This window comes from Peromyscus leucopus, chromosome 6, assembly GCF_004664715.2.
Source record: "Peromyscus leucopus breed LL Stock chromosome 6, UCI_PerLeu_2.1, whole genome shotgun sequence".
Taxonomy (NCBI): domain Eukaryota; kingdom Metazoa; phylum Chordata; class Mammalia; order Rodentia; family Cricetidae; genus Peromyscus; species Peromyscus leucopus.
This window is the reverse complement of record NC_051068.1, coordinates 44,231,121-44,243,918: the sequence shown is the minus strand read 5'-3', so window position 1 is coordinate 44,243,918 and position 12,798 is coordinate 44,231,121. Positions and strand designations below refer to the sequence as shown.

Sequence of the window (12,798 nt, the reverse complement as noted above, 5' to 3'; positions counted from 1 at the left end):
ACTGAGCAGGGAGAGTATCATGCTGTCAGCATAAATGTCTTATAAGATTAAAAGCAATCAAACTAGAAGACTTTGAGAAGTCCCTTAACTTGATTAGGAGGACATTTATGTATTTGATGGTGAATGAGTACAAGCCTGCCTCTAAGCCCAGGAAAGAGACAAAGACACTTCTATGTCATTTCTGTTTACCATGGCACTGGAAAGCACAGCCTAGACCCCAAATAAATTATAATATTCATTATAGTCAGAAGTGAATGAAAAATATTGTATTTAACATGATTCGTACACAACATCTAGGAAATTATATGTATACATTTTGAGAATAAAATTACAAATCACTTTGAAAGTAGTCAAATAAAGCATGGACATGTGGGGCACTATACCATCTTCATGGATGGGAGACATTGGTGTAGCAAAGACATAATCTTCAATAAATTTAGTGAAACTTTAATAAAATACCAGTGGAAAGTTTGATGAAAGATGACATCTGATTTTAAAATGTACAAGTCAGATAAAGTGTGTCAGGAAGCTCCAGCAGTTCTTCAGAAGGAGAACATGACTATGAAGTCATAGTAATTACTGCAGCATATCAGTGCTGCAAAAAGAGAAAAAAAAAAAATGGTCCTGCAGTTGAGTAGAGGGGCATCGTGGGAATCGGGGACCTGGTGGGAAGTCTTTGCAGTGGAGAAGGGTAGACTATTTAGTGCATGTTGCCGAAATAATTGTCCATATCAAAACATACGTAAATTAATTTCAGACAGAATAAAGACCTAAATGTAAAATATGAAACTCTAGTTCTTTCCTTTAGTAAAAGTCTCTCTCTCTGTCTCTCTCTCTTTATCTCTCTCTCTTTATCTCTCTCTGTGTGTCTCTCTCTCTCTGTGTCTCTCTCTCTCTGTGTCTCTCTCGATAGTGTCTAATCAGTAATGCTCTTATTCTAACAAAGAATATCTACAAAAATGAACCTAGACTAAATTACATTAAAGAAAAAATAATTAATACAAGGCCCTTGGATTAAAATCCAAGGCAAGTATGTCATAGGATGATGAATTTATTTTCTGCCTCAGTTACACCATGTGCAATTTTATATTATGCAACGTCAGAATCTAGTCCCAAATAATTCTCCAGACTTTTTCTCTGCCATGTGAAGGCAGACCATGCTGCCTGTCCAGTATCAGAAAGCAGAAGCACATCCATTGCTCAATACGGTGTGAGTTACCATATCTTTCACCCATGCAGCTGACAATGTATTACAGAAGGCCTACAAGAGTGTCTTCAACTTCATGTGGTTATTTGTGGGTCCCTGGGGAACCCTGTGCAAATGTTGACTTGTAACTGTGACGCAGTGACTGTCCCTGCAATTAAGTCTGCGTGTGATGCTGTCCTTTCCTCTCCCTCTCTGAACCAGAGGTAAGGACGGAAATATCCATCCACAGACCTTTCATACAGTCCTCTTGCACAAGTCACAAGATGACCTCAAATGATTTGAAACTTAAGTAGAAAATCTTTGAGAAAGTAAAATGTTGTCTCAGCAAGAGTCCAGATTCCTTTCTGACTTGCTGGCAACGGCCTGGAAAAGACTGTCCAGTTAATTATGATAAATTTACCTCATTTCTTTCTCTATGTGAGACAAAAATCCAAACCACTAAATGGTGAGCTGTCTCAGAAAAACAGAGAGAGAAAGTTGACTCCCCACATGATATGGCACTGGTTTTATGTGCAACACATTGCCAGTGAAGCTTGACCAGATAAAATGCCTATACTCCACGCAGCACTCAGCACACTGGTCGCTGTGATTCTTCTTCCTGTCACCAGTGTGACTCCCATCATCTCTAATTGAGTATCTGTAATAGACCAGGCTCATATTAAAATGCTGGAGGCAGAGCCATATCCATTCGCGGAGGTTCATAATCCCTAGAGAGATGCCCAGCCATTAAAAGTGCATGACAGGAGCCAGAGAGATGGCTCAGTGGGTAAGAGTGCTCGCTGAGAGGGGGCAAGATCATGATGGGAAAAACCAGAGACAGTTGACCCAAGCTAGTGGGAGCCCACAGACTCTGGACTGACAGCCAGGGAGCCTGCATACGACCGCACTAGGCCCCTTGAACGAGGGTGACAGATGTGTGGCTTGATCTGTTTGTGGGTCCCCTGGCAATGGAACCAGGACTCATCCCGAGTACATGAACTGGCTTTTTTAGAACCCATTCCCTATGGTGCCATGCCTTACTCAGCCTTGATGCAGGGGGGAGGGGCTTGGGCCTGCCCCAACTTGATAGACCAGCCTATGTTGACTACCCAAGGGACGCCTTACCCCCTATGAGGAGTGGGTGGGGGTGGCATGGGAGGAGGTGGGGGGAGAGTGGGAGAAGAGGAGGGAGAGAGAACAGTGTATGGTATGTAAAATAAAATAAAATAAACTTTAAATAAACAAGTAAACCTTAAAAAAAAAAAAAAAAAAAGAGTGCTTGCTGTAGCTGGGTGGTGGTGGCGGCGGCGGCGCACGCACGTCTTTAATCCCAACACTTGGGAAGCAGAGGCAGCCAGATCTCTGTGAGTTTGAGGCCAGCCTGGGCTACACAGTGAGTTTCAGGACAGCCAAGGCTACACAAAGAAACCCTGTCTTGGAGAGAAGAGAGAGAGAGAGAGAGAGAGAGAGAGAGAGAGAGAGAGAGAGAGAGAGAGAGGAGGGAGGGGGGGGGGGGGGGGGGGGGGGGGGGAGGGAGGGAGGAGAGAGAGGGAGGGAGGGAGGGAGAAGATTGCTGTATAGGATCCCAGCACCCATATAACAAGCCAACCATGGTCTTTACACTCCTGTGACCTCAGCAGTGTGTGAAGCAGGGGTGGGAGAGAATCTCTGAGGCTTGATGGCTGCCGGCCTAGCAGGATACATTATTAAATGTAAGCTTCAGGATCACAGAGAGACAACCCTTATCAAGGGAGAAAGGCAGAGAATGATAAAAAGAGAATACCCAATGCCTTCTTCTATCTTCTATACACCTGCACACACACACACACACACACACACACACACCACTCACACATACAAAAACCTTGACATAATTATTGCTAAAGAAACAGTTCTAAGTTTATTATCTCACACACTGTTCGGGGAAAATTGCTAGCCCCACTTCTCACAAGTAGTAACATTAACCGTGTAATACATACATATATATATGTACATATACATATATATATGTATGTATATGTTTGTTGCACACACATTTTCACCCTAGTGGCCCAAGTCATCTTGTACAATTATTCTTGTCTTAGTTTTTAATTCAAGGGAGGGTATTCGGTGTTTCTTTATTGTTAATATTTGTAGATTTCCTTTATCTGAATAAGATATTACGAATTTTACATGATCACAAGCAGGCTGGTTTTCACTGTGGAAAGAGTAAAATTTCATCCTTTAAATTGAAGTCCTATTCCAAATATCCAACCCGAACGCTGACAGGAGCAGGAAAAGATTAAATATAACGTGGTAAAAAGTCGATCCCATCATGGTTTGAGAAGCAGAGACACACCCCGGAGAGAAGACTTGTGGGTGGCTGTCTCAGAGCTGGTGCCAGGCAGTTTGCACCTTCACTGCTTCACCAGCAGGTGTCGCTGTGAGGTAATGAAGGAGCCTGGATGTCTGTTCTGATCTTAAAACGCCAACCACAGTGCGGGGAAAGTCCGGAGGCTCATCTCTTTGTTATAGTTTAGTTCTATTGCTTAGTTATGTTTTTGCACATGGGACTACCATGGGGAAATATTTGAGGGCAGATCTTATTTCAAAAGTGATTTGATGAGCCAGAAAACACTTTTAAGTATGATAGCTGCTTAGGGATTTTGTTTTGTTATGTAATTTAAGATGTGTGAAGATTAGTTGAGTGTGTCTGCTAATTAGGAAGCTGGTACTTGGTGGTGCCAGGATTTAAACACTGGGTTTCTGACCTGAAGACCTTGCAAACTTTCTTCTGCACTTCAGGTTGACCAAGTTGCAAGGATCAATAATCTGATACCTTCATATTCATACATAATATGAATGTAAATCATAATGTAAATCAATATGCACAGTTGCTTTAACTAAGGCTTTTACCCTTAGGAATGTTGCTTCTTAACTAGCTAAAAGACAATTCTGGAGATACTTGGTCCTGGTATTTTTTCAAATAAAGAGCTTCCTAATATATGAATAGAGAAGAAATGAAATAAAAATCAATTATAATATCTTATTATTTGTCAGTCTAGTTCCCATTAATGTGAAGTCATTTAAGCACCAAATTCTAAACCCAAGCTCTGACATCCTATGATACATACTTAAAAATCAAATGTTCTAAATATAAAGTAATTAATGCTTAGAGGTCAGTTGTTATCGTCATAGGCAAGGAAAACATGAACTGTGCTTCGTTCATGTACACAAAATGTCGCCCTACTAATCATACATAAATACACACTAGGGTGACCAACTGTCGCAGTTTGCCCCCGGGACATGGCAACTTTGATAAAGCTAGAACAGGCCCAGGAAACGTAGTCACCCTACTTTATATCAGTAATAATACTAACTGTATAGAAGGTATTATATATTAGTGACACATACGTTTTCATCCTAATGACCCGTCATCTTGTACAATTATTATGCTATGCCGTCACTTGACAGCATTCTCAATAACAGCATGGTGAATAAAACCATGTGCCACGGTGCTAAACCAAGCCAGCGAGTGGGTATTTCTTCAGGGATATTTTGTCTCAGTTCCACAAGTTGCTTATTTTTTCTTCTTGGTGATACCCTGGCATTCTAAAACTCCTTAAGTGTGATTAGTTTTTTAGTTAGCTTCCTGAGAATTTGTAAAAAAAAAAAAAAAAAAAATCATCTGCACACTGAGCACTTTGAAGAAAATAAAGTGCATTGTCTTTTTAAGGTTTTTTTTGTTTTTCTAATTACTGGATCTGGATTAGATTGTGATAACTAATAATGGATTTTAAAAGATAGACACATAGATCACATGCAATAGTTCATCACTGACCAGAACATGGGAAAGCAATACTGAGAAACATTGATGTCTTAATTGCTATGCATAATGCTAACATGTGAATTCTGTTATTTCAGAAAAGAGGTAAAATTGAGATAAGGGAACAATCAAAAGTTCTTGGAATCCTATCTATCCAGACCTGCTGGTGTGGCAGATGAAATGTCAACATTTATAACCCAATGTCTTTATTCTCTTCCGTTTGTTCCTTCACTGCCCTTGATCACAGCTAATTTGGTCAGCATTGACATCCCATGATACATCCTTACTAATCAAATGTTCTAGATATAAGATAATTAATACTTAAAGGCCAATTTTTACTATAATAGACAAGGAAAACATCAACTGTGCTTTGAGAATGTACACAAAATGTCACTGTGCTAGTCATATATAAATGCATACTAGAATGATCAATATTGACTAATAACATACAGTTAATATTGCCAGCATATGAGTTGGTACTTATCTTGGCCCATATCTTCTGAGGTGTTTAAACAGATTTAATTTGTGCAGGCACATGAGATGAGAATTCACTCATATAGACAATAGCTAGATAGAAACAGCATGGGGCCAATGTATCAGAAATATTGTTGTATAATTCTCAAGGGTAGAAGACTGGCTTATATATCAGCTCATAACTAAAGTAATTTTATTACAGGCTCATAGGCCCAACTTTACAGATTTCAAGACTGGAATGAAGCATGATTCCATGAGCATCCTCTGAACATATTAGATTCATGGAACTTTATTTCTGAAAGAACTGGGTCCATGTTTCTTTATTTTCCTGAGAAGATCAAGGCAAATGTTTAAGGAAGATCAGCTAGATAGCTACAGATTTGTGCCTGTCCCTTCTTGCCACACCTCATGAGCAGGAATGTTTTTCAACTGTATCTTTAGGATCCATGCTTACTGTGATTCCATAGTATTTCTGTAGCAGCTTTAGAAGGTTCTAGAAGTCCTTGCATAGAATCCTCAGGAGGAGATAACCTGGTGAGGCTCTTACCAGGACTCCTAAATGTGAAGGGTTCACTGGCCTTTCCGTTGCAAGGACAAAAATGAGTAGGCCTTGCTTCTTTTCCAGATTCATGGTTCTCTCCTCTGATAGTCCTATCATGTGTATCCAACAGGTGGCCTGGAGGCCATACACCCCAAAAGATCTATGGATGTACAAAATCAAGAGCTGATACATGCATCTAGCCATTGCTTATATGTGTCATGTCTACCTGGAGAAGTCAGATAATACATGTTTGTATGTTTGTACTACAACAGGGTAGAAAATTGTACAAGCTCATAGATTCAGCAACTCATTTCTCCCTCAGTTCCGTAGCTGAAAAAACTAAAACCAAAGAGATAAATGCACTTAGCATTTCTTACGGTCTGTGGGACACCAAAGCTTATAGCAGCAGGAGAGTTTGCTTCTAACAATATTAACCACTGCCCTTTTCAAAGCAGTCTCTGCAAACAACTTGCCTACTCTAGAGGAAAAATGTAGATTTGCTTCAAAACAACTCTTAAACTTGAATTAGAGGACACAGGCTAGCTTTATAAAACATTTTATTTACAGTAGAGTTTTACAAAAATAAAATTAATACAAACCCATTTCACAATATAAGTTACACAACTATCTCTCCCAAGTGGAACACTGGATTATAACACGTAAGCTACATTTATGTTTGTTAATAAGTCACTCTGTGGTATAAATATGTTTTTCTCGTTATCCCTTTTGTCACAAGGTACACCATGAAGAATGAACAATGGGCAACAGAGCTTGTTTTGTTATTCTTCCAGTATAAAAAATGTCTCTGGCCAAAATAAAATTAACCAAAGAAAAGTAGCACAATTGTCCTTCTGTTCAGAGTCCAGTCCTGCTTAGTTATCTGAGGGTTCATCTGACAGAGGCAGACATTAACCCAAAAGCACCACAGGCAGAAGGCTTAGCAACAATGTCCCAAGCCTTCTCCTTTGCCTTCCCCTCAACTGTTTATTCAGTATTTTGCCAATATAAATAAAGACGATCTCAAGCCTCGCCTTCATTAGTCTCAAGTGGTCTTATTATGCACCGAAGTTTTTAGACTTTCTCAACTGGCATATATTTAAAGCATGAGTCTCCTTTGGCTTCAAGTAGAGTTTCACAACACTTAAGAAACATACTGAGCTCCTCCATGTGGCTGAATTTCTGTAACGCCCCACCCGACGACATTTCCCCTGATGTGGCAAGACTCAACTCCTCCACTCTCCTTTATCTCCTCCTCGCTGAGAACACGATCCCAGATATTGAAGCCTGTGATTCTTCCAGAAAATGCTAAGGTTTCATCAAATCCCCCACCTACACAGCAACCATTCTTTTCTTGACCAATCTGTAGGAGTCCACCCTCAGGAACAGAGTGACTTGTGGACATCTCCAAAGTGGTAGCCACCAACTCCCCATTTACCCATAAGGACATGCTCCCCTGCTCTGAACTCCAGGTACCACAGAGGTGGGTCCACCTTCCCAGGGGAACCACGGTGTCTGCAACCAGCTTATTCTCCTTTCCACCCACCACAAACACTAGGGACTGGGAGCTGAGGTACAGCTGGATCTCATAGGGGTTCCACTTTGTGCCGTAAGAAAACAGGATGGTTTTGTTTAATACATCTGTGGCTTTAACCCAGATGCAAGTAGTGAAAGATTCAAGCTTCATTGGTCTCACAGGATGTACACTTCCAAAAATCTTCTTAGACCGCATCGGGAATAAAATTGCTGTTTCGCAACCTGGAGTAGTAAAAAAGAATAAGAGGAAAAACTTCAGATGCATTCAGTTATTTTGGTAGTCAGCTATGTTAGCATAAGCATATTGACTCTACTAGGTAACTGTGTATGGTAGTGTGCTATGACTCAGGGGCCTCCAGTTTGATCTCTGCAGAGCTAGGAGAATAAAGGTGAGGAGGAGTGAGTTGGCTTTATTCACTGAAGCAACCTAATAAAGTAGTTTGCAAGCAGAAGGAAAGCTCGACTCAAGCCACAGAGACCCAAAACTGTGTTGAATAACCGTCTCCCTTTCAGTCCACTTTTCAGTTTTACCTTTTTTTTTTTATTAATAGGTTGAATCACAATGAGTTAACCAGAGGATTCTATTATCTCCAAGGATTTAAAATCCATCCCTTTCCTCCTTACCTCTGCCATGATCCTAAGACAATAAACCTGTGAAGCTCAATGGACCTAGCTAATTCTAGGAAGTCATTATCAGCATGTCTTTTAGAATAGTGACGTCAGCGGGGAATACATTTTCATGTACCGTGTGATCTCAGCTATTGGTAACTTTGCAGAGTTTATAGAAAATTACTCTGCCCTTTTACTACTATTATTATTGGCTTTTTGAAATAAGCTTTATGTAGCCTAAGCTGACCTCAAGTTGGGCATACAGCTAGCAATACCTTTGATCTTCTGATTCTTCTGTCTCCACCTCCAAGGGACCGAACTTACTGGTGCACACCACCAGGGCCAGCTGGCAAACTGCCCTTTGACCGGAAGCCAAGTATACAGTGATGACTAATGTTTATCAGGTACCCATTATGTCTCAGGTGGTGTTCTAACCAATCTGCTCACCATCTTAACACATCCTCCTACCCGCTCTTAAAGTCTCCCTATTCCCACTTTATAGGTGAGAAAACTGAGGCAAAAATAACTTACCTATGTTTCTATAGTTGATAAAATTTTAAACTCGGGTTTTAGTTTGGGTGATTTTTTGCAGAGGCCAACACATTATATTGTCTGTTAATAGAAGCCCTGGATTCAGAGTAATTTACTGCTGGTGAGCACTATGCAGCTTTTGATGAAGCCTATAATCTCACCAGTCTTTAGTGGTTGTCTATGTATAAAGGGGGAGCAGGGGGCTCTCTTCCTCAAGTCTGTAGGTTACAAGGATACAGCACTCAAATCTGGGCAGGCCAAGGATATGTTTTAAAACTTAGTTACACTGCTATAGAAAACTCTTTATAAGGAGGGATTCCCCCAAAGGATTTTGTTAGAGACTGTGTTTCTGTTGAGAACATTCAGAAGACAGGGACTTTTGAAGTAGGGATGAGGACACATCTACTCCCTCCTCTGCTGATCTCAGGCTGCGTCAGCAGCTAAGATGCGGAAGTGAAGACTTGGGAAATGCTAAAGCCTCGACCACATGGGCTCTACTTCATGTTGTATCTGAAAACACTGAAGAAGTCTGGATTCTCACTTCATAAGAACCCAAGGAGATGCTGTGAGATGGCTAGGCAGTCCCCCAAGCACTGAAAGACTGACTGGTGAGTCAACAGAACTTGTGGACGTCAAATATCCTGTAAAGTGTAGTAAATTCCTGCAAGTGGCTTTGAGCTAGGCTCTGTCCAGAAGGTATCAAACAAATGTAGACCATATCTTTTAGTAATAGTCAGAGAAAATATTGAAATATAGGAAAATTACATACGAGCAGCCATGATAGCAATGCCTCCAAATAACAGCATCACTTGAAAATTCTAATCATCCATGAAAAATTTTTTTAAATGAGGCATTTTCAAGTGGGATTATTTCTCTAGCTACAACAAGTAAATCAAATAATGATTGTGGAAACAAAAGATTGCCGTGTGTGTGTGTGTGTGTGTGTGTGTGTGTGTGTGTGTGTGCGTTTGAAATTTCTTGGTCTCTGTAAGTTTAAATAAAATGCTGTTCTTTTGAGAGGGCATTCACTACAATCTAATTATCTGCCTTCCTGTTTAAATAAGGCCAGGAAGTGAGGATTGCATTCCAAGGCTCTCCATGACTATGTCTGGGACACCCATCGTCCCTGTAGGTTCTGGCAGCTACTTGAGTTCATGCTGTAAAGTAGTATGTAGGCAGATTTTGTGGGATTCTTTTACAGAACAGTGATTGAGTCTTTTGGGACCTCTTTGAAATGTCAGAAACTCTCTTATGAAATGGCTTTTAACTAATAAGTCTTTGTAATTATATTATCAAAGACCAAGCAAAATGAAAACCAGGTTCTTAGGAGGCAGACCACAGGAACCTTCTGGGAGCCAAGTTAGGACAGAAAGAGAGGGCAAGTCAAAGTCTGTGTGTGAAGTGTTGCTGGGTGTGTTAAGCACCAGCAGTTCAGAACTGGGAAGTGTACACATCTCTCTCCTAGCATAGGTGAGGATACAAATTAGAGTAATTCTTTCTGGGGCGGGGGAGGGGGAGTACCTTATGTACATGACTTTACCCAGTTTGCAAAACAAAACATCCATGCGTTTAAAATTGTCAAAGAATTAACAGATTGAGGTTTTGCTTTCGATTTAACTTAATGCTTTTTCTTTGAAGACCTATTTAGGTTTAAGGCCGTGTAGCCTCCATACTGACAACAGACCTCGATTTAGGAAGGACTGATTGTAGCATGGCTTCTGTAAAGGAATGGAGCATGCTCTGTTGTGTCCTTCCTCCTGCCTCACTCAAGAAGCTTCGTTTCATTGGAAATGCAGGGTAGGGTGGCATTGTTTCCGAGACTCATGAGAAGCACAAGGGATATTTTTTGACGGAGGACACTAATTTTCTAGAATAATTTACATCAATATATCACTGCGTCCTCAGAAATTTGACTTAAGAAGCGTATTCCTGGGCTCTGATGTTCTGTTTCTTTAACTTTAAAAGTGTACCGTTGGGGGCCCTCGTCAGTTGGGAATTTTATGGAGTGTGGCCTTTGACAAGTTGCATAGTCTGTACAGTCTGGTTCTTGTGTGGCCCTGGCGTCCAGATGGAGCGGTCATCTGCACCCCCTGACTCCTGTTCCTGACTTTACAGAACTTACTCTAAAGCCCACACCCATTGACCTTCACTGTGCAACTGACTGGGCTGAGGAAACCCTGGCGGAATTCTGCTGACTCTGCAGGAGACCCAATTAGGCTCCAGTCAGCTCAGAAGCAGAGGGGGAGGAGTCGGCGGAGAGGCTGGGAAAGTCGCTGAAGTAAGCCCTGGGCCTTGAAATAGTGTGGGAAACCAGAGCTCGCCTAAAGAGAGCGACCGGATAAAATTAGCAGACGTGGAAATCCCTAACGGAGGGACTCAGGGCAGCAAGGAGGGTCACAGTTAAACACCTGCCAATGGAGCTCCTGTGATATCTGGTCGGATCCGGTATCAGGGACCTCTGACGTCTCCTTCCAGATTGATGGTTAAATCCCCACTTTCTTTTGCTTCCTCGGGCTGGGAAATACTTTTTAAAGGCAGTGTGTCTGCCTTGCGTGGTGGGTCTGAGCTCTGTGAGCGTGCATATGAAAATTTCCGGGCCTCCGAGGGTGAGGGTCCCCACTAAAGCGCCTGGTGTGATTAAATGCGGCGGGCTCTAGGGACAAAGCGTTCGGTGGGCACTGCGCCGGGTGCTTACCTGCTGGCAGCCAGCGGCGGGCGGCCCAGCTCTGCACCACGCTCAGGTCGGCCCGCGTCCGCTGCAGTTCCTCCAGCACCGCGCCCAGGCCAGGCACGGTCGCCTCGGACCGCCGCGTCTCCGCGTCCTCCAGGCGCGCCAGCCTGCGGCTCGCATCGCGGCTCTCCTGCAGCAGCGGCTCCAGGGCCCGCGCCAGCCTGGCGTCCGCGGGGCCCCCGGCAGCACATGGCCTCGCCATGCCGCCTGCCAGCCGGCCCAGCTCGACCCGCAGCCGCTGCAGCTCGCCGCGGAGGACGTCGTCGGTGGCCTGCAGCAGCATGCCCTCCCGCATCTGCGAGTTCTCCAGCATGATGAACAGCTTGTCCCACTCCGAGTGCTCTCCGCGGCAGTCGCACGGCGTGGCTAGAGCGCGGGACACACACAATGTTGTTACCAGCTGGCCCCGGCAGTGGGTTGTACCTTCAGTGACCCCACGTTTCAGCTTGTCCCCAGCAACCCTCCTCCTTCTAAGGATCGCTCTGAAAACAGCGAGTGTGTAAATTTCTCAAAAATGACACAGTAACTATTCTTTACCGGATAAGTTTAAGCTAACTCTGGGGAATTGCCATTTATGTAGCTAAAAACAATTAAAGAGCAGCGGTTTTATTCGGTCTAACTCATTATATACGCTGCAAAAATAATTTAAAATCTCTGGCTTTCCATGTAGTCCTCAGTTTTATAAAACCAAGTACGATTTTAGCTTGCTTTATTGGCTACTAATTATATGTATGTTATTTGCATCCTCACACACACCCCCCCCAAAAAAAGTGGGTTATGTAGTTGGGATGAGCTGAGAAACTTAAAATGAACTTACGGTCCTCGGTGGGATGAAGTCCGTTGTCTATTTCGTTGTCCAAATGCACATACATGAGCTCATAGTCATCCGAGGTCTCAGCCAACGCTGCAGACCAGAAAGCACAAAGCAGAACCGCAGGAAGATGCATTGCTGGAGAGAGTCTCCCAAGTTTGCTCCGCAGCTGCCGTAGGGGAGAAAGCCAGACTCTCCAGTGAACCGAGTTTGAGCCCGGGAGAGATAGAGTGAGGCAGGAGCGAAGCCCTTAATAAAGGCTCCAAAGCCTGAACTGGGATGAATGAGTAATGCCGGTGGCACAGCGCGAGGGAGTTCCCCTGGATTTGGGGGAGGGGGCTGGGTGGGAAGGCAGGGGAGCCGGAGAGGTTGCACAATGTTAAACCACCAAGGTCCACACTGCAGGCAGATTAATTAGAGGAGGGTCAGGGGGGAAAGAGGGGGGGAAGCAGGACTTTGCTGGTCCCCATGAAGATTAGCTGCTGTAACCTGAGTTGGTAGCACTATTGGGGGTGGGGAACACAGAGGTGGGGGGGGGGGGCAATGATCATTTTGGGACTTTGTGTGAGCTTTCATT

At 43.1% G+C, this 12,798-nt stretch overlaps 2 protein-coding genes across 2 annotated transcripts in view; one reads left to right on the top strand and one right to left on the bottom strand.

The window, feature by feature from the left end:
• Veph1 (ventricular zone expressed PH domain containing 1) overlaps window positions 1-12,798 on the top strand; it is a 222,517-nt gene that overhangs the window by 40,214 nt on the left and 169,505 nt on the right.
• Ptx3 (pentraxin 3) lies at window positions 6,547-12,668 on the bottom strand. Its single transcript, XM_028888663.2, has 3 exons — window positions 12,228-12,668; window positions 11,375-11,776; window positions 6,547-7,761 (listed from the first exon to the last, which is right to left on the bottom strand). The coding sequence occupies exons 1-3, from the start codon at window positions 12,355-12,357 to the stop codon at window positions 7,148-7,150; spliced, it is 1,146 nt and encodes a 381-aa protein (XP_028744496.1). The 5' UTR covers window positions 12,358-12,668; the 3' UTR covers window positions 6,547-7,147.